Here is a 21195-nt window from a genome sequence, read left to right as displayed (position 1 = left end):
ATATATATATATATATATATATATCACGGTCAGTTTTGGACTCACCATCGAATTAGACACAATAAGCTTTGGTTCGTAATTTGAAACATGCAGTGTTGAAAATGATACGCTTCAACGTTTTGACAATAAAAATTTAAATAAAAAAGACATGGGCCCATGGGCACTTAAGAGCCCATGGATGTATAAAAAAAAAATACTTTTACAATTTTCAGTGTTTTTAAGGACACTTTTAGACACACATATATGGTTTTCCTTATTTTATATCATGGAGCATAGAGAAATGCTCCATGGCTGTTACCATGGAGCTTGGAGCTACATGGCTGTTACACTGACATTTGTCAAAATGCAATGTCAAACAATTGTGCTCTGTGATGTCAAATACGTACGAAGGAATATATTTACTTATATACTCTTTGAATATGTTGTAATAGGTACTACAACTCGAGTTGTTTAGAAAAATATATACGTACTTTTATAAATTAAAGATTAAACAAAAAAATGACGTTAGTCGAATATATAGCCTCCTTGTCGGCTAACCCTTATTTTGGTGCCGGTTTCGGCTTGTTTGGTGTTGGAGCCGGAGCGGCAATTTTACGCAAAGGATTTCAGACTTCTATGTTATTATTTCGCAGACATTGCATGATAACGCTAGAGGTACCTTGCCGTGATAAGTCTTACCAGTGGTTGTTACAGTGGATTACTCAAAAAGGAGCGAGACACACACAACATCTTAGCGTAGAAACATCTTTTCTTCAAAAGGATAGTGGTCAGATAAAAACTAAATATGACTTTATTCCGAGTGTGGGACAGCATTTCTTTAGGTATTAAGTAATACAACTCCTTGATTACATACTGGTATAAAACATTATCTTTATTTCATTTTATTTTAAAATTAGGATAATTACATAATTCCTTTATTACTTAATCGACTTTAGTGATGTATAAAAATTGATAGTACTTTAATAACTTTAATGTATATATGTAGAAATATTTATATATACTTATTATTGTAATAATGCTAACAGATATGGAAATACATGGATAAAAGTGGATCGTACAAGAGAACAGCAAACTTTAGATCTTCATATGGGAATTCCTTGGGAAACTGTCACTCTCACTGCTTTTGGAAGGAACAAACAGATTTACTATAATATTCTTGAAGAAGGTATGGCTAGACAAAGTTATCAATATTAGATATTTACCATCTGTTATGAACTGAATTAATGATGTTTAAAACTGTTTTAATTGTCTTAGTAATGTAGTTAATCTTTATATTGAGTATATCCATATAAATTATCCCCCATCTTTATTATCCATATAAATTTTAGCAAGAAATATGGCACTAAAGCAAAACGAAGGTATGACGATAATGTACACAGCGATGGGTTCTGATTGGCGACAATTTGGACATCCCCGACGAAGAAGACCTTTAAAAAGCGTAGTACTGCGAGCTGGTCTCGCTGACAAAATTCTAAAGGACTGTTTAGATTTTATAGACAATCCTCATTGGTATACAGATAGAGGAATTCCTTATAGACGAGGTAATAAAACTATTTTTATAAAAATACTCTTTATTGTACACCATTAAAAGAAACAACAAAAAAACATAAAATGAAAGATGTACAAAGGCGGTTTTATCGCTGAAAGACCGATCTCATCTAGACAACCTTTGGATATATGACACGAAATAGAAACTGCAGTTAGGAAGTGAACAACTAATTGGTGTGCAAATTAGAATATTTGAATAAAGTACAATTAGATAATATATAATAATAAACATACATAATACTTGCATATATAAAATACATACATATCTAAATACATAATAAATATACAGGGTTACTTGTAATATGTCACGATCCCTTGAAAGGGTCGTCAGGAGGGGTATGGGCAATCACAAAAAAAAATACTTTGAAAAATCCATGTTCACCTATTTTAGATTTTTTAAATTTTATTATTGTTGGTGAAAAATCCCCGAATTTATCACTTTAAAGGGCATTCAAAAGAAATTAATTGACGAATATTCGTAAAATTGTCATAGAATGATAAATAATATTCTAAATAATAATAAATAACAACAAACAACGATAACTTATTGAATTTTTAACCCTTGACTCACCAAAGTTAAAAAGAGGAAAATAATTAATGTCTTTGTTTTACAAACTTATGACGTACTGAAAAAAAATCTATGAACGGGTATCTGCGTATTATTTTAAAAATATCTACACTTCTGAAGCTATCCAACGAGCTACAATAACCATAGTCAAACTCAAAACTAAAGTCTCAAAATCAATAAATTTCAAGCAAAGTAGAGTAAATAAAAATCAATATTATAATTTTTTAACTATCTTTGTTTACACGACCATGTTCAGTGGAAGATCATAATTATTTGGTCACGATCCTCAGCAGTGAGGAAACGACGAAGAAGAAGACATGCATGATTAATGCATGATTACATTATGTTATTTCAATTCATTTCCAATGTGGGACCCTTCATTACGAATACAAAACGCATTATTTTTCTTAACGTCTTACGACACTAGTTCGTAAAGTTTGCCTGATTTGTTCAGCAGTATTAATAATGCTGCAATATTTTAATATTTGGAACAGGTGACACATCATACACTATACTCTTCGTGTGACCCCAAACAAACTCATTGGCCCATATTTTCTGCCTAACAATTTGAACGTGGAAAATGAATTTTTTTTAAGAGGTAATTTATTAGATTACCTCTTAAAAAAATTCATAGTTTTATTATTTATTAGTTATTATTTCCCGGCAAACTTCCAGTGAAACTCTCATCAAAATCGGCTTAGCCGTTCCATAAACCATCCTCTTGAAGCCCTCTCTCCATTGGTGAAACAGCATGAAAATCCGTTCAGTACATTTTGAGGGAATCAATCACATACACTTTTGGGGACTTTGTGTTATAATACACGAACTGTTGCCCGCGACTACGTCCGTGTGGTTATGAAGATATGCATTACTATTAAGATGTTTAATGCAAATTATTTTTTTTATTTCAGTCACTTGAAATACTTATCACACTGAGTAACTTTTTAAAAGGCACAATTTAATATAATTTAATAGTTATTTTTATAAAACCTCATTTTTAGTTTTATTTTCAGGCTGCAGTATAAATAACCTATCAGGTGAACTTATATGTTTCATACAAACTATCAACCCCAATTAAACCCCCTTAGCCGTGGAATATCGCAAAATCCGTTCTTAGTAATAAATAATAATAAATAAATATTTATTTTATTTTCTCTCATACAAAACAAAATACAAATTTCAACATAACGAAACACAATCTGTGTGAGAGACTGGCGACTGTACTAGGAGACCTGTATTACAGATTGCCAGTCCCTCCACATCCGGACCGAATTTGATCAATAAAATTATTAAATATACTCACACTTTAGTGTCATGGTGTATGTATGGGTTAGTGTATGTATTTTTTAATGCATGAATGTGTAAGTGTATGTAGTAAATGTGTTAATGTATGTAGGTCTTAGTATATGTACATGTATGTGTGGCAAAGAACATAATATGTGTATACGCGTGTTAGAGTGCTTAGTATTAGCTGAGGACCAGTAACAACTTCTCAGTCTCATTGTAGTCTAGATCTTTAAGCCATTTTACTATAGCTTTTTTACATTCATATTTAGTAAGCGGATATATGTTGATCAACCTAGTTAGTAGACGTCTACTAACTATAATCTACCTCTGTGCCAAATTTCATCTTTGTCCACCCTGGATCGATGGACCATCCAGCGGTTTTTGAGTTGTCGTGATGAGTGAGTCAGTGACCTTTCTCTTTTATATATATATATATATAGATTATATATATAGATTATATATATATATATATATATATATATATATATATATATAGATTACGATGCATTATTTGGACACCTTCTCACCATCTATACATTTTAAATTTCAAATATCTTACTTCAAAAACATAGGACTTCATACAAACTTCCAACCCCCGTTTTACCCCCTTGAGGGTCGAGTTTCGTAAAATCCATTTTTAGGAGATGTCTACGTCCTATAAGGAGCCTACTTGCGAAATTTCAAGTTTGTAGGTGTTATAGTTTCGGAGATTTCGTGATAACTGAGTGACCTTTCGTGTTTATATATACGAGGGGAGGTCCAAAAGTTCGTGGAATGGAGGGGATGGAGTGGGGATAGGGTAGCTCGCTTAGTGTCATACTAATTGGGGACTCATCATTAGTATATAAACTGAGTTTCAGCCCCATTGCGTTATTCGCTTACGAACACTCGCCTGCTAAACAAGTAAATCCGGAAGAAAACTAAAAGTATGGAGAAAATTGAACACCGTGCTGTGATAAAATTCCTTACCAAGCAAGGAAAGAGCGCTCAGACCATTTTGAATAAAATGGAAACCGTTTATGGGGAACAGTGCCCTAGTAAATCAAGGATTTACAAATGGCATGATCTTTTTAAACATGGTCGGGAGTCGATTGAAGACGACCCCCGCTCGGAAAGGCCAGTTGAGGTCACCACATTAGATATCATCGAAAAAGTGGAAAAAATTGTACTGGAGGACACCCGTTTGAAGAAACAGTTATTTGCATTAGTTGGAGTATCAGATACTACAATTTTGCGAATCCTACATGACCACCTGGGTATGACAAAAGTCACTGCAAGATGGGTACCGAGAATGCTTACGCTGCTTCGCAACGCGTCGATGCGTCAAAACAATTTTTGGAGTTATGTGAAGACGAACCTGCTCAGATTTTGGAGCAGATTGTTACCGGATATTATTTATCTTATTTATACAGACAGGCAGATCACTCAATTTAGAATGGCAGTAAATTTGAAGATCATCTGCATACAAGTAGTAGAGAGAAGATATTTGGAGGCATATTGAATTTATGACACGCCACGACGATGCGTCACGCCAGCTTTTACGATTGACCAGTCATGTATTGTTGTCAATATGAATCCTGAACACGCAACCGCTGCCGATGCCCGTACAAGTAAGTATGAAACCAATCAATTACTGATGGACAGCTAGCAATAAATCAAAACCTACTGTACTAAACGCGTTGCTAAAGTGAAGCAGCGTCACCGTAAGATTTTGACTATCCATTGCAAGTCTAATGTCGTCGGAGATTTTCACGAGAGCCGTAGCCGTACTATGTACCTTTACGGAAACCGGACTGGTATGGTTTAGGAGATTATTTGAGGAAAGAAACAATGATAGTTGTTCGTGGACAAGACGTTCAAGAACTTTAGACAAAAAAGAAATTATCGCAATACGACGGAGGTCAGAAAACGCTGTAGAGTTAGGTTTTTTCGGTATAGGAATAATTTGAGCGTCTTTTCAAGAGGTAGGAAAAGTACTGGAGGTAAAGGATTCGTTGAAAATATGTGTTATGGTGGGCAGAATAAAATCTATGATAGGGATGATCATATTACGGCTAATATAATCGGGCCCTACTGCATTTGACGTTTGAGTTGCTAACGGCCAATATGCTCTTCTTAACATCACAATCAGATAATTGAGAGAAAGTAAAATGAGGAGAAGTCGAAGAAGCTGTAAGAGCAGAAAGGTGACGAGCTGTGTTGGACTTAGTTGTATGGTCTATAGAGATCAAGTGAATTTGAAGTTAATTGATGTTTGGTTTTGCCAACTCGAAGCGACTTAGGGAATTTACAGAGTCAGTTGCAGAGTCTGATTCCTCTAATACAGATTTGTGAATATGGCGTCGATGTGCATCCCTACATGCCTTGTTGCAGCGAGCCGAAACTTTCTGTATTTCTCTTTATTTGACGAACTAAGATCATATTTAAATCGAGCTTTAGCCTTGTTTTTTAGGTCCTGCAATGGTATTATTTCAGGCGTGAGCCATAGAGCGGGAAGATGTTTGATACGTACTGGTTTTTCAGGGGCACGTACGACGGCAACTGGATTAGTAAGGAATTAAAAATATTTAATTTTTCATCCACCGTAGACGTAGCATCGTCACGTAAACAATTCAAATCCATCCCCCCAAAACTGCGCTGCAGAAGAATTCTTGACTTAGCTTTTGGTGGTCTAATTTTATTAGAGATATATATGTATGAGATCATGGTAAGAAAATGCATCAGCTGGACATTGCCCATGCTTACCAAACATGGTCTAAGGAAGAGAAAAGAATGGGGTCAAGCAGAGAAGGAGAACATTTAGGAAAGGAATGGGTGGGCTTCACAGGCAGGATATGCAAATTTGCAGAATTTACAATAGAACCAAGACGTGAGGCTCTGTTATCTTGTTTAAGGAGGCAAGTGTTAAAATCACCCATCACCAGCGTGTGACTGTATTGAAGTGAGTATACTTCTAAGAGATTCTAAAGAAGCAAAATAGTCAACAGCAAGTGATGGGCTATAATATACACCTAAAATGAGTTTGGTATTAGATATAATAATTTCTAGGAAGAGGTGATCTGGACCATGCCCATCGTGGGATACGGATTTACTGATAATGGTGTAGGGAATATGCGTGTGAAGGTAGATGGCAACACCACTCCCTGGATGGCCAATGCGATCATTATGGATTAAATGGGAAAAGGAAGTTGATAACAAACAAGGCTTAAGCCAAGATTCACTCACCATGATCGCATGAATATTTTTGTTTTGAAAAGAGGACAACATATCGAGATAGTGCGCAGGAATACTTTGTGCATTAATATGAATTAATATTCAAGTTTTTGGGAACGTCCTGAAGTTGGAATTCGAGAGTTTGAGATATATTTATAAGTATATATAATAAAATATATACAAGATAATAATTACAAAAAAATAACTTTTCTTAAAATGATGTCTATACACCCGCCAGTTTACACGATAAAAATAACACACATACATGATTCACAAAACTTAGTATATCAGAAAGAGAAATGACAGACAATAAGAATTATATTAGAAAAAATTTTTTACAGCAACTTAGTAGCTTTAGATAAATAATAGGCTATAATTAATTATTGAAATATGCAATTAATCTCTTAATTCCTTTATTTTAGGCTATTTGCTATATGGACCACCGGGATGTGGAAAATCTTCATTTATAATGGCTTTAGCAGGAGAGCTAGAATATAATATTTGTGTACTAAACTTATCTGAAAGAGGCCTTACAGATGATAGGCTAAATCATCTTCTGAGGTATTATATGACTTTTTATAACTATTAAATTTTGTATATTATGCACTACCATTCCTCCTGATTAAGGTTTATTTATTTATACTAAGATTATTTCGAATGTATGATTCCAAAAAAAAAAAAAAAACATGATTTTTTAAAGGACATATAAATTGTTTTCTTATGTGTAAGCGAATTTCACTCATTATAATGAAACAACTTTTTCGGATTTTATCGAGATCCTTCCGTGACCATGGTTGCTGTAAAGTATCCGAAACGTTGGGCATCTAAAAAAGATAATAAACCGCGATAAAATCCGAAAAAATTGTTTCTTTGTAATAAGGAAGTGAAAACTTTTATCGCCACTTAATAGGTTCTATTAAAAATTTAAAAAGAACCAAAGCTTATCTTATTCTTAATCAAAATTCTACTGTATCTTTCTTGTTGCTATAGTATAGTTTTCCGATTCCTATTAGAAATTGTCAGTAAACTTTCTAAATATTTTAACCTATTGGGTGTGTTTTCATATTACATTTCAAAAAGTCAAATTTATACCTTTAGCTACCTGGCCTCGAAGATAATAAATCAATCAGCGTTGTCGTGTCACGATGTGTCGTTTATAAGCAAAGATATCAATATAAAAGCTAATTTTTCAGTGTAGCTCCTCAGCAGTCAATAATATTACTTGAAGATATTGACGCTGCGTTTGTGTCCCGAGAAGACACGCCATCACAGAAGGCTGCGTATGAGGGTCTCAATCGTGTAACATTTAGTGGACTATTGAACTGCTTGGATGGCGTCGCCTCTACTGAAGCGAGGATAGTGTTTATGACTACGAACTATTTAGAAAGGTATGTATGCATTTTATATGTATGTCGCTGTCTGTTGTTGCTGTATTTTAATAGTAAAATTTTAAAATTAGAATTATTTATACCACTATAGCAGTAAACAAGCTTACAATCCACCTGCAATACCAGGAGCATAACAAGTTCGTTGTTGACCTTACCCCCGACTGATACCACACAATCCTCAGATGCTAGGACTACCTTACTCACAGGAACACAACACTACTCGAAAGCAGTGCTATTTGGCTGCGATCCTATAATTTAGAGATATTAGATTTTCTTTGTCGGTAATTCAAGAGTTTGAGCAAGATTATCCAAGTATACTCCAATAAATTATAAGAATTCATCAAATATTTACTTAGTTCAATTGTTCTTAATAATGGTAGAAAATAAAAGTTATAATTATACCTAGTGGAACAGATAGAAGATTTTTTGTTTCGCTAGCAACAAAGTGTTTTATTTTTAGATTAGATCCAGCTTTAATCCGCCCAGGTCGTGTAGACATGAAAGAGTTTGTTGGATACTGTGATCGCGAACAAGTTGAGTTAATGTTCTTAAGATTCTATAAGGATGCCGAATACGCCAGAACGTTTGCAAATAAGTATGTATTACTTTACTTTATGGACTCAATTACATTAGTATATGAATAAATGTATTGATTTGAATATATTTTAACTGAGACGTTCTAATAACCTATACTTCCATCGTGGCCGGAGAAAAGAGGGCGCTACAACGATCTGTCGATAGATTATTTATGTTTTAATGAATATTTTTACGCAAATGTTAAGTAAAAAGTGAATAAAAGTGTCGTCACCAGCAAAAAGTAGTTGGTGAACTATAGTAGGATGTAAAAAAATATTAATTAATAATTTCTCGCAAATGAAACATACCACTCCACGAACACTTTCGAGCCTTTGTTCCGCTCTATGGCCTCTTCAATACAAAACGTATATAGCCGAGTAGGAGGTCGCTTGTCAAGGACTTGGAGATCTGTATATTCAACTGCCGGTAACGAGTAGCATCCGCCAAGGACTGTAGCCGCATGTCCATGCCTTTCCGCCATGAGTCGAAGTGTGTGGTCGGAGAGCTTCTTTGTTTTTTGACGGCAAGTCTTGAAGAACTTAAACCCCACCGCGCGGACAATTTCCACCAGCCCGTCGTTGAGCTCCTCCACATCTACGTAGTCGGCCAACCTTTCAAAGCGATTTTGGAGTTCGAGTTGAAAGCCCTCGTGGTTTTAAATCTGAGCAAGCACAGGCGACTAAGGGATAACAAGGTTCCACAACCACCTTGGAACTTAAGAAGCCGACCGATGGCGGGATAACCATCCAACTGCTGGCTTTGAAATACACAGGCCGAAGACGGGCAGCAGCGTCTTCGGTGCGACAAAGCCAGCCCTGCGGTCACCAACCCGCCTGCCCAGCGTGGTGACTATGGGCAAAACACATGAGTTCACGTTATTTTTAACGTGAACTTGTGGAGGCCTATGTCCAGCAGTGGACTGTATAGGCTGTAATGTAATGAAGCACAGGTTGGAGACCGGTCTACCGGTCTCAGCCGACCTCTCTCAAGCTTGACATCGATATTCAATGTGCCTCGGACAAGTCGGTGATCGCTTCCTGTTTTCACAGCATTCATCACTGAGACATCATTAAATATGTGCTTGTCTATCAACATGATAAAGTCTATCTCGTTCCTGACGGTGCTGTCGGGAATAAACCAGGTCCATTGCGCCATTCCGGCTTCCTGAAGAAGGAGTTCATCATAAAGAGTCCCTCCTTCTCCATGACGTCAGCCAGCAGCCGGCCCCGGGAGTTCCGTTGCCCGTATCCAAATTGCTTCACACTCAAATCATCACCGCATCTTCTGCCCAGCTTTGCGTTGAAGTCTACCATCACAACAGTGTAGTGGCATTTAGAGCTATGTATGGCTTTAGAGATTTCCTCATACATAGCTTCCACTTCATCTGGATGTGCCGAGGTCGGTGCCTAAACCTGTATGACCTTCAGCCAATATCGCTTGGATATTCTGAGTATAAGGTACGCCACCCTGCTGGACACGCTCCTGATGACGTCCATGCTGTTGACGAGAGACTTGTGGACAACGACAACCTTGGGACTGTTGATCGCCCTCCCGGTAGTACAGCAAATTGTCAGAATTGAGGGTCATCGACTCTTCTCCTTCTCTTCGGACTTCAGATAGCCCTATAATATCCCAGCTTAACCTACTGAGAACTTCTTCCAGCTCAATGAGCTTCACGTCGGTCCGCAACGTCCTAGCATTATATGTTGCCAGTGCCAAGTGTCGTTGTTTGGTGTGGTGACCTGACTTCTGCCAGAGATTATAGCCCCCTATCGCGCAGTTACTTTGGCCGCCACCGTAGCCAGGACTAGCGGGGCCAACGGGGACTAGGAGACAATTGTTAGTCGTGTCTGTCATTTGGGGATTTGGCGTAATCGCCACGCTTGCCAAGTGGGCTGGCGTTCGCAGTTGTGACTATGTGTTTAGAAGGCGCTGCTGCCCACCCTCTAGTGGTTTCCCCTGTATCGATAGTACGATACCCACGAGATGAGATGGGGTGGCACTATTTTATGCCGGTTGCCACACGGCCTATGCTCGGCAGTGGGATAATACAGGCTGAAGCGATGATTAAAGAAAACATAATTCAAATGTTATTAATTATGAGCATAAAATCAAAATATTTTGAAAAACCCTAACATCCGCATCCGTATCTGCACCCGCAGATGTGAATATTTTCGCATCCGCAACAACCCCGCAGCAGATATAATGTGGTAAACAAAATTTCAAGTTAATAAATTCTTTACTTTACTACTTACTACTTTATATAATTTTTCTTTCTCAGGGTAATGGAAAAGCAAAAGAATGTTAGTCCGGCGCAAATACAAGGTTACTTTATGTTTCACAAACATTCGACACATACTGAAGTACTTTCCAACATTGAAGCAATATGGACACTTGGATAATATCTGTGATACAATGGAATTAGTTGAAATTAATATAATTATTATAATTATTTTGAAAATGTTTGTTGTTACTTATATATATATATACCTAGTTGTATAAAATAAATATGTTTTGCTTTCTACTTCGGAGGTTGTGAGTTCGATTCCCACTTGAGTCCTGTTGTAATATATGAGGTATCCGGTAATCAATGGATAACACCGCAGGTGCCTGTGGAGGATAGGGCCAATCCAGAAAAAAATAAAAAATTAATCTATCTGCAACGGTCTAGGGTTTATTTTAAAAAAATTTAAGTACGAAATTCGATATCTTTGTTCAAACTTTTGGGCACTACGGCTGCAAATTCAATAATAACGAATTGATTTTCTCTGGAAATAACCGTGGATAATCGGCTTTGCTAACGCGCATTACAAAATATTTGTAGCCACAACTGTTTCTTTTTTTTTTTAATACTTAAAAATGAAAAATAGTGTATTCGAATTTTTTATGATAAAGTTTGAGCACCTGTGGTATAAAAAAACGTAGGGGACCTAGGTAGCCCATAGTTTAAAAAACATGCCTACTTCATGACGTTTCTTAAAAGGTATTTTACTCGATTTTTTTATTGTCAAAGAAAATGAAAAACAAATAACTTTTTATTGAAACAACCCTTTTGGATTTTATCGCGGTTTAATAAGTTTTTTAGACGCCCGACGTTTCCTAGGAAACCAGCTGGACCTGGTTGCTAAACAAAAGTAATACGCGCACAATACTACCTAGGGTTACCTGATGGTCGGAATTTGGCGGGATTCTCCAGAGTTTTGTATACCTTCCCGACTCCCGACAAAGAAAAAAAACTCCCGAAAAACAACTTCAGTTTAGAAAACAATAATTTTAAGTTCCGAATTTTCGTCAAACGAAATGTTGCCACTCGGCGCTCCTGCAGTATTGGCATGTTGTTATGTAACTGAGGTAGTACACAGCAGGAAATATCGTACGAAAAATTTGGAGCTTGGCCTTAGTCCGTCTATTGCAGACGATTTAGACAGTGTCAGACAGACACTATCACCTAGGACACTCTTCAGGAAAACGCAGAGTTGCCTAAGCTCTGCGCCACCCTCTTTAACTCACTGGCTAGGCACACAGGAACGACGAGTCGATGTGGACATGTGGAGCCAGCTCGGCTGCAGGAGTCTTTTGCGTTTTAGAGCTATGCCACGAATGCTTGACGGAGACCTCATTCCGGGTTTCAAATGAAGTTTTCCTACTCCAGGACCCTGATGATTTTGAGCCAGGTTCATCCCTCGGTCGCCTTTTACGACCCCCATGGGAAGAAAGGGAGTGGTGCTATTCTACTCGTCCGACACCACACGGCATACTAGTAGTAGGAACTACCTCGAAATTAATCTTTAACTGCCGAGGCGGTATCACCGTGACACCGCGCAAATTCAAACAAGAATATTTTAACAACCAACAGGGTTATAAGTCTGGTTCTTTCAGTAGCTGTTTACGCTTATACGCTTCAGCCTGTAATATCCCACTGTTGGGCATAGGCCTCTTCCCCGTGTAGGAGAAGGATCAGAGCTTAATCCACCACGCTGCTCCAATGCACCCGGCGGATCCCATGGCGGATATATTCCCTACTATGAGTAACGATCGCTATCAGGTGTACATGATAACAACCGGGACCGCCGGCTTAACGTGCTCTCCGAGGCACGGTGGGGAAACCCACAAGGACTACACAAACACCCAGACCATGGCAAACACCTGTATGGCCAATACAAATGTATGTCATGTGCGGGGATCGAACCCGCAACCGGCACAATCCATAGCTGTGACCGTTAAAGGCTAACTTAGGCACAGAAGAAAAGCTTTTATGAGAGTGGGGATTAGAGATGATGTTGATGCTGCCAGATGATTTTGAGAATGAGAAAGAAAATCGTAATTAACCTTAGATAAAAAAAAATGAAAAACAAAACAATTTATTTGTAACTGTATATTATTAAAATCATCGATGCGACGCATTCCATGTTCTAAAGTATCGTTCATGGCAATTTGATTGATTTTAGTTGATTTGATTTTTTTATTCATTTGCTATTTATGTGTTACCTTTTGTTTTATTCAAATATCAAATTATTTATAGAAAATATAACACGTTTGAGTTCAATTTTGAATAGCTTAAAAAACATCTATACCATTTGGACTAGCCCGTTGGCGCAGTGTAGTGACCCTGCTTTCTGCTCCGGGGGTTGTGGGTTCGATTCCCACCCCGAGTCTGGGTGTAATATATATTTATTATATGTATTATTTATATGTAAGTTAATCAAAAAAAATATGTAGCTATACCAGTCGGCTGTTATCTATAATACAAGCATTAAGTTACTTACTTTATGTGTGTATATTATAAATATTAATTTATTTATTATTGATTTTTACATCTTGCGTCACATTCCTAGCGGTCAACTATAGACGACTTCAGCGTTCTGGACATATCATTTACGTGGAATAAGAATGCATGTTTTTATTTCAATGTTTCTCAGTACGTGTAGCTCTAAAAGACTTGTTTTTTTATACTCAAATGTTGCAGGGATATTCTATTTTCAGAAATGTTGAATTAAAATACTAGAAATATTTTTTTAATAATTTTATTTAATATTTTTGTGGTCCGGGTTTTTGTCGCCTATAAACGTCGTTGGCGCCCAGAACTCGCAAGCCCTTGTCAAGTATAGGTGACTATGCTGCCGTCTTAATTAAGAAGGGCACAACTAACATTTTTTGCGAAATTAAGTTATATATATATTCGAAATCAGAAAAAAGAGGCCTATCTGCCTAATTTTTTGTGTATTTTTAGTAGCAAAATTAACAGAGATAGCATAAGCTTAAAGGACACAACTACACTATTATTTAAGTTTTAGTACAGGAAAAGGGCGCATTGAGAGATATGACGTATAAGCCACCTTTAAATTTTAGTATATTTAATTGAATTGGCGTACGTCAAATATAAAAAAGGCATAAGTGGCACTTGTGCTCATCTTTTATACCAACACATTAACAATTAATGTAAAAGAAAGGTCACAACTGGCAGTTATGGTAAGGTTATTTTTATTACTTGTTTCTATACTTATTAATACTTTTTATTTATTTTTATCTAAACATTTTTAACAACAAATAACCCTTCTAGACTACAACTAATGTTGTTAAAAAACCGTAGAAGGGTTAGTTGCTGGTAAAAATATTTTCGTATAGTGAAAATCAAAATCAAAATGTTTAACAGAATAAATGTTAAAATCGCTATAGCCGTGTTTTTAAGCTTTTGCTATTTATACTATTTATAATGCATAATTATAAATAGTGATGCATTTTCATGCATTGTCTATAGGTACTTTATTAGCTAATTATGTTATAAATGTTAAAATGTATTTATTTTGTTTGTTTGTCTTTCTTTTTCATCGCTATATAGGTATAACGTCGCAGTTGTAAGTGTAAAGTTGAAAAGCTAGAGAACAGAGGCCTTTTTTATACAGATACCGTTGCTTTGACTTTGATGACTAGCCCGTTGGCGCAATTTATAGTGGCCCTACTTTCAGTGCCGTGGGTTGTGGGTTCGATTCCCGCCTGTGTAATATTTGTATTTATATATGTATTATTTCTATGTATATTTATAAAAAAAATATATAGTTATAACAGTCGGCTGTTACCTGTAACACAAGCATTAAGTTTCTTACCATAGGAACAGACGACCGTGTGTGTATGTTATAAGATATTTATTTTATTTATTTATTTAGCGAGTATAATTGCTCAGCAATAATAATTATACTATTTTTTTTCAGCAATATGTCATCGAGAAGCGCAAAATTAGTAAATGCTGCTTTACGCAACGAAAACTTTGTAAAGGAACAGATATCTGTCCCATCAACAAGTGCCATTAAAAATTCCGTACAGGCATCAAGTGAGGAAATTTGGTCAGTTTTTGATTCTGATGATTCATTATTAGACAAAGATTACGAATTACCTTTAACATGCCAACAAAACATCAGTACCAATAACAGTGACTCGGAATCCGTATATACCGTATATCCGTATACACCGTATATCCGTATACACCGTATATCCGTATACCGTGTTCACAGAAAATTAAACACAGAACAATTTTGGAATCACCTGAACAATCGGACGGAGAAACAGTTCAACTGACTAAGAAAGGAAGTATAAGGAAGCGGAAAACATACAACGTTAGCTTAAGAGATCGAAAGAGACTAAAGAATGAAGAAAAAATATTAACTAAATATTTTGTAAAGGCAGGTTGCCAGGAAAACATCTGCAAAAAAAAGTGCTCAATTTTGATGAATATTGTTTACGTTTGTTACTGGTTGTGTTAATTTTTTTCATTTCAGACAAATTATGTGCTGCAAGCCATTTTAAATTATACGAATTTAATTATAATTTGTGATTTTGACTAAATTCCTTAATCGATACAATTAATTTAAAATAAAAGTTTGATTTTCTAGTAACTGCCTTGTTTTATCTTTAGAAAAGTAATAAAGTTTTAATATTTTACTTTATATTTTTATGTATCTAATTTTACACTAAAAGAGCACAATTGAATAAAAGTGCCTTTTCATGGTAACATTTCAATATTTTACTTAATATTTTACATTAAAAAGGCGCATTTTGTTGTATGTGCCTTTTTAACGTAATATTTCTGTTTTTACCTTATTTTTTATGTTAAGTTGAAAGAAAAAAAGAAAATTATTTATTATATGCATTAAAAATAAAAGAAATATATTGCTATAGTCTAATATGTACTATATAAATGCAAGTATTTACATTCGCACAATTTCGGAAAACATAGCTATGTGATGATTTTTTTCAACAAAAAGAAAAAATATTTTAGAGTCCTTTTTCTCATTATTTACAAAATGTTAGTTGTGCCCTTTTTAATAAAGACGGCAGTATGGCGTTCAAAAGGTTAAAGAATCACGTTGAACATGTGAATATCCAAAACAAGGACGAAGTCGCAGGAACATCTAGTATTTATTACTATGAGTATGTCCGAAGTTTTAAAGAAAAAATGTTGAAGTTGAGCTGTGAATTGAGCAATAATGGTTATCTTGACCTAGGTAATGTGTTTAAGATTTAACATGAAAGCGAGATAAGGCTAAATACTAGTATTTAGTAAAGAGTCCAAATAAAATCTGTCTAAAAATGGCAAAACTACTACTACGTCATGTAAATGGCTAGTAGTAGTTTTTTCAAAGAAAGAGAGAATCTAATTTTTACTGCATGTAGGTAGGCACTTTATTATATTTTATTTTGGTATAATGAAAAAGTGCACTGCATAGAAGTAGATGCGATGTTTATAATTGTGATTAGAGATATACGTATATTTTTGTGCATTATAGCATTCTAAGGTATATTTTTAAGGCTTTTACTATTGTAAATAATTGTATTTGCTAGCAAACGAAAAAAAAACCGACTTCAATTACATCGACAAGTAATACAACGTAGGAAGACGAAAACATAGTCGGTACAAGTAAATACGCATTATCAAAGATTACACTAAAAGTTGTGATAAGATCTCGATGAAATTTAAATCTGACATGATAAACATCGGTTTCTCTGGGATCCCATCATCAGATCCTGGTTTCCGGTACCACACTTAGGATATCTTCTTTCCAACAAAAAATGAATTGCCAAGCCAGCTAGTATATATATACTAGCTGACTATATTTCATGAGAATCGGTCAACCCGTTTCGGAGGAGTTTAATTACAAACACTGCGACACGAGAATTTTATGTATTAGATATATATTATATACAGGGTTACAGGAAAAGTCGACCTAGATCCGTTAAGGGCGTGTAGTACACACCATTTCTGAATGATTTCACTATGGAACTCCCCATCCTAAACTTAACTGTTTTCGAGATATTCGAGTTTTAATTTTTTTTATGAAAATGCCCAATTTTTCGGCTATTGAATTGAATATTTTGAATTTTTTTGACTCTTATGATTAGTTTTTTGATTTTTTACATGAAGAATGAGATGCTTAATGACCTCAATGACTAAAGTTGCACGTAAGTTAACTAAATGGGTCGTTGTAGACGATCGAAACATAAGAAAATAAGTACAAATTATAAAAAAATATTTTTCTTTTCTGGATATCTCAAAAAGTTATTATGGCACTTGCTCTGCAGATGTGCTTGAAACATCTACATTTTATCAGCTATCCAACGAGGTATAACAACCTAGGGTTGTATTTAAACTCATAGAAAAAAACATAGTTGAAAAGGTTCAGGTAGTAGGTCTAACGGGTCCCTCGGCTATTGTCCTTCAAGTTAATCCAGTGTGTGTGAGCGAGACAACTTAAGATTTATGAGAGTGAGAAAAATAATGTGCAAAAACAAGTTTGGGGATACAACATGTCAATCTGAAAGGTGAAACTTATGAAAATTTCTTAAGAGGTGACTTAGGTGACCTACTAGATGATCTCCCATTAAAATTACTGCGGGACATGTGGTTTCAACATGATGGCTGCCCTGCTCATTTCAGAAGAAGCGTTAGAGAATGGTTGGACACTAACTATCCTAACAAATGGATTGGACGAGGTGGGCCTTTACCCTGGCCAGCCAGATGTCCCGACCTGACCCCCATGGATTTTTATGTATGGGGGCACATGAAGAGCCTCGTTTACAGTGAGCCCAACCCCATATCGTTAGTGGAAGTTCTCAAAGAAAGGATAATTAATGCTGCTAACGACATAAGAAGAACATTAACCACTGGTGTAGTGAAAAGTGGACTACGTGAAAGAATGAGAAAATGTGTGCGAAATATAGGTGAACACGTAGAACATGAACTTCAAAAACATTAGGTGAATAAATGTTATTTTGAACTGATTTATTGTTTCATTTAGCTTACTACAATCACCGACGATTTGTAATGATGATGATGCTGAACTTAAGTCAAATTAATTAGATTATCGCGCTAAAGCGAAGCGCTATTTATTCTGACTGCCATGTAGCCTTAGAAACTAAGTTTCATCTTTGAGGTTAATAAACACCCTAGAGTGTTATACCTCGTTGGATAGCTGATAAAATGTAGATGTTTTAAAGCACATCTGCAGAGCAAGTGCCATAATAATTTTTTGAGATATCCAGAAAAGAAACATATTTTTTTATAATTTGTACTTATTTTCTTATGTTTCGATCGTCTACAACGACCCATTTAGTTAACTTACGTGCAACTTTAGTCATTGAGGTCATTAAGCATCTCATTCTTCATGTAAAAAACCAAAAAAATAATCATAAGAGTCAAAAAAATTCAAAATATTCAATTCAATAGCCAAAAAATTGGGCATTTTCATAAAAAAAAATTAAAACTCGAATATCTCGAAAACGGTTAAGTTTAGGATGGGGGGTTCCATAGTGAAATCATTCAGAAATGGTGTGTACTACACGCCCTTAACGGATCTAGGTCGACTTTTCCTGTAACCCTGTATACATATATTGTCGAATTGAGTAACCTCCTCCTTTTTTGAAGTCGGTTAATAAATAATAGGAAACACATATTTAAATGTTTTTATTAAGTTTAATATGCGATATACATTAAAATTTAGTTACCAAAAACGTCAATTAAATCTTTATACATGTATTGCAAAAATATTTACATTATATTTACCCGACTACGGCAAAGCCAAATGGCGGGTTACTTTATTAATTTTAGATGAACTTACACACATACATACATAGACTATGTATGCATGTATGTATGTAAGTTCATCTTTTCCCTTATATCTCCTAAACTATAAGCGTCTTAATTGTCCGGTGGTTATGGGCTATAAGATGTCACATTATATTGAATGTGGCCCCTCTATAAGATATAAAGTGACATGATACATTTTTTTTGTTGTAGTCGTGTTTTAGTTTTTAACTTTTTTTGATTTAACGTACACTAAAACTATGATCGACATCATTGAACAGGCGTCGCCAAAGTTGCAAGTTTATGGTACGCATGATAAACTATATACACTATCATTGTAACATATCAAAAACAACAATTGGTACACACCTATTGTGAAAAAGGTACTTGTTTGCTAATACATCGATATCGGCCATATTATTTACATAATTAACATCGAAATGATAAATACGAAAATACAGTTTCAAAATTCTTGAGATTAACTACTCTATAACTAAGGCTTATTTGACTAAAAAAATAAGGAATTTCAGTTAGACGCATTTTCACCCCGCAAATTGTAATTAACTTTGGAAACGCAAAAACCAGGACGTTGATTAATATGTCCATCACGAAACGAGCTCTTTTCACAAAAAAAAAAATGTTTAATTCGTCGACTTAACAATTTCTTTAACCCTTTAACCGCCATCATCATAATATTACGTGTTGTAAGAGTACCTCAGTCGCCCCGTCGGAATGGGTATTGCGTAAAGGTCCCTGTCATTTAAAAAAAAATGCAATAATTATGTTGGCTGCCTATTAAATATTAATATGTTTCGAATACATAGGGAACTCTCGGTGCCAAATTTGTGAAAAAATATCCTTTTTTTTATCAAACCATCAGCTAAATATTCATTAAAAGTTCATCGTTTTTTTAACGACTAAATTTTTTATCAATCCAATAAGCTAAAGTGAAACAATACCGGGTGTATTTGGAACGCTTTAAAAAACGAAGAGGTATGATAGTGTTGGCATGACCTTACATGATACAAGTGAAAAAAACGCGAAAAGAATTTTTTTTTCTTGCCTCTTTCCATACCTTTTTTTGGTATAATCTGGTTTCGGATAAATAATGAAACAGAAATTTGAAGATGATGCTTTAAAATAATCGCGTTTTGAAAAAATCGGCAATGTATTGAAAACTACAAGTACATGCGCGCCATCTGCTGACAGAGTTCGCCTGCGCGAGGTCAACGTACGCCCGCACCGCTGCGCTCGCGCGCTTGCGTCTCCGATGCGATTTACGCTTGTCGTTTATCGTTTTAGTTTTTACGAATAAATTCAATAACAGCCTTCCTATTTTTTGTAATTATTCTAATTTGTTATGAGTGTGCATGTTACCCAAAAACCCGAAAATGCTCAATAAGCGAAAAAGAAAGCCCCAACGCGTTCTGGACACTGTAATACATACAAAATGTATATACATGAAATACATAGTCTGGCTAATGAAAGTAGATACTGAAAAAACGCGGCATATTAAAAAAAACACATTCTGGCAACATCAAAGACACACCTTGTTTATTTGTTTTCTTTAAAGTATTACCATACTCTGATTCCGATTCTTCCCAATCTCTTTTAAAATCGTCGAAATTTGTCAATGTTTATAACAAAATTTATGTTGCCAAGTATTTATATTGTCCTAAATTCTAAATGTGTTTTCAGACGTAGTTATTGGATTAATTAAGGTTTTGCATTGGTTTTAATATTATTTATATTTAAATCTTAGTAAGTTACGGCTAGATATTCCCCGATTAAAGAGGTAATATACCCGACGGTGGGAACCCTACAGATCCTACAGTGTTATCATTTAAACAGTATGCAAAAAAATTGAGTATCTACTTTCGTTAGCCAGACTATAACACACCAAACGCACAAATCACAAATTATGCAAACGACCACAACGCGTTGTCGACTTTCTGTATGGCGGTTTTTTTTTTGCTCAATAAGCCTTTTTGGTGTTTGATCGTAACAATCTACACGCTGAAAACACGAGCTTCCAAATACACCCGGTATATAGAAATCAACAAAGAAATATAAATTACTGACTTATAACAGAACGCCACTAGTGCAGGCGATCCGAGAACACCGTCACCGTGATTTTACGTGCGGTTCAAGATCAAGTTTTATATTTTTGAGTAAGCGTCAGCTGCGCTAGCGCCGTCGCCGTGATAACTTGTGATCACTTTATGATTAGACCTTGCTAGTGTCGAGTAGTTGTCGATGATTTTATACGACGAAGAATAACTAATAAATATATTTCAGCGATCAAACAATGATATTTGTAATAGTGGCAATTCAATGGAGAGTGATAATGAATCGATAGGTTTTTTTTTTTTGCTCGTGCAAACGACTTAACAGAAAATCAAGAGACTTTCAGCCCGTGTCCATCTCCAGAGTATTAATTTTTATTAAGACATAATAATCAATTAAGTATGTTTAAAGACTGATTAACGTATTTTTGAAGATTAATTTATGCGCGGTACTACTTAATAAAGAAATTAATC

At 35.3% G+C, this 21195-nt stretch overlaps 1 protein-coding gene across 1 annotated transcript; it reads left to right on the top strand.

Moving 5' to 3' along the window:
* The first annotated feature begins 364 nt into the window (after nucleotides 1-364).
* Nucleotides 365-11036, top strand: LOC123664979 (mitochondrial chaperone BCS1). Its single transcript, XM_045599345.1, has 7 exons — nucleotides 365-821; nucleotides 1026-1165; nucleotides 1329-1541; nucleotides 7039-7177; nucleotides 7810-8004; nucleotides 8465-8599; nucleotides 10862-11036. The coding sequence occupies exons 1-7, from the start codon at nucleotides 499-501 to the stop codon at nucleotides 10980-10982; spliced, it is 1266 nt and encodes a 421-aa protein (XP_045455301.1). The 5' UTR covers nucleotides 365-498; the 3' UTR covers nucleotides 10983-11036.
* The last annotated feature ends 10159 nt before the right edge of the window (nucleotides 11037-21195 follow it).

Source organism: Melitaea cinxia, chromosome 2 (assembly GCF_905220565.1).
Source record: "Melitaea cinxia chromosome 2, ilMelCinx1.1, whole genome shotgun sequence".
Lineage (NCBI taxonomy): Eukaryota > Metazoa > Arthropoda > Insecta > Lepidoptera > Nymphalidae > Melitaea > Melitaea cinxia.
The sequence above is the reverse complement of the archived record's forward strand: the minus strand, read 5'-3'. Positions and strand labels throughout refer to the sequence as shown.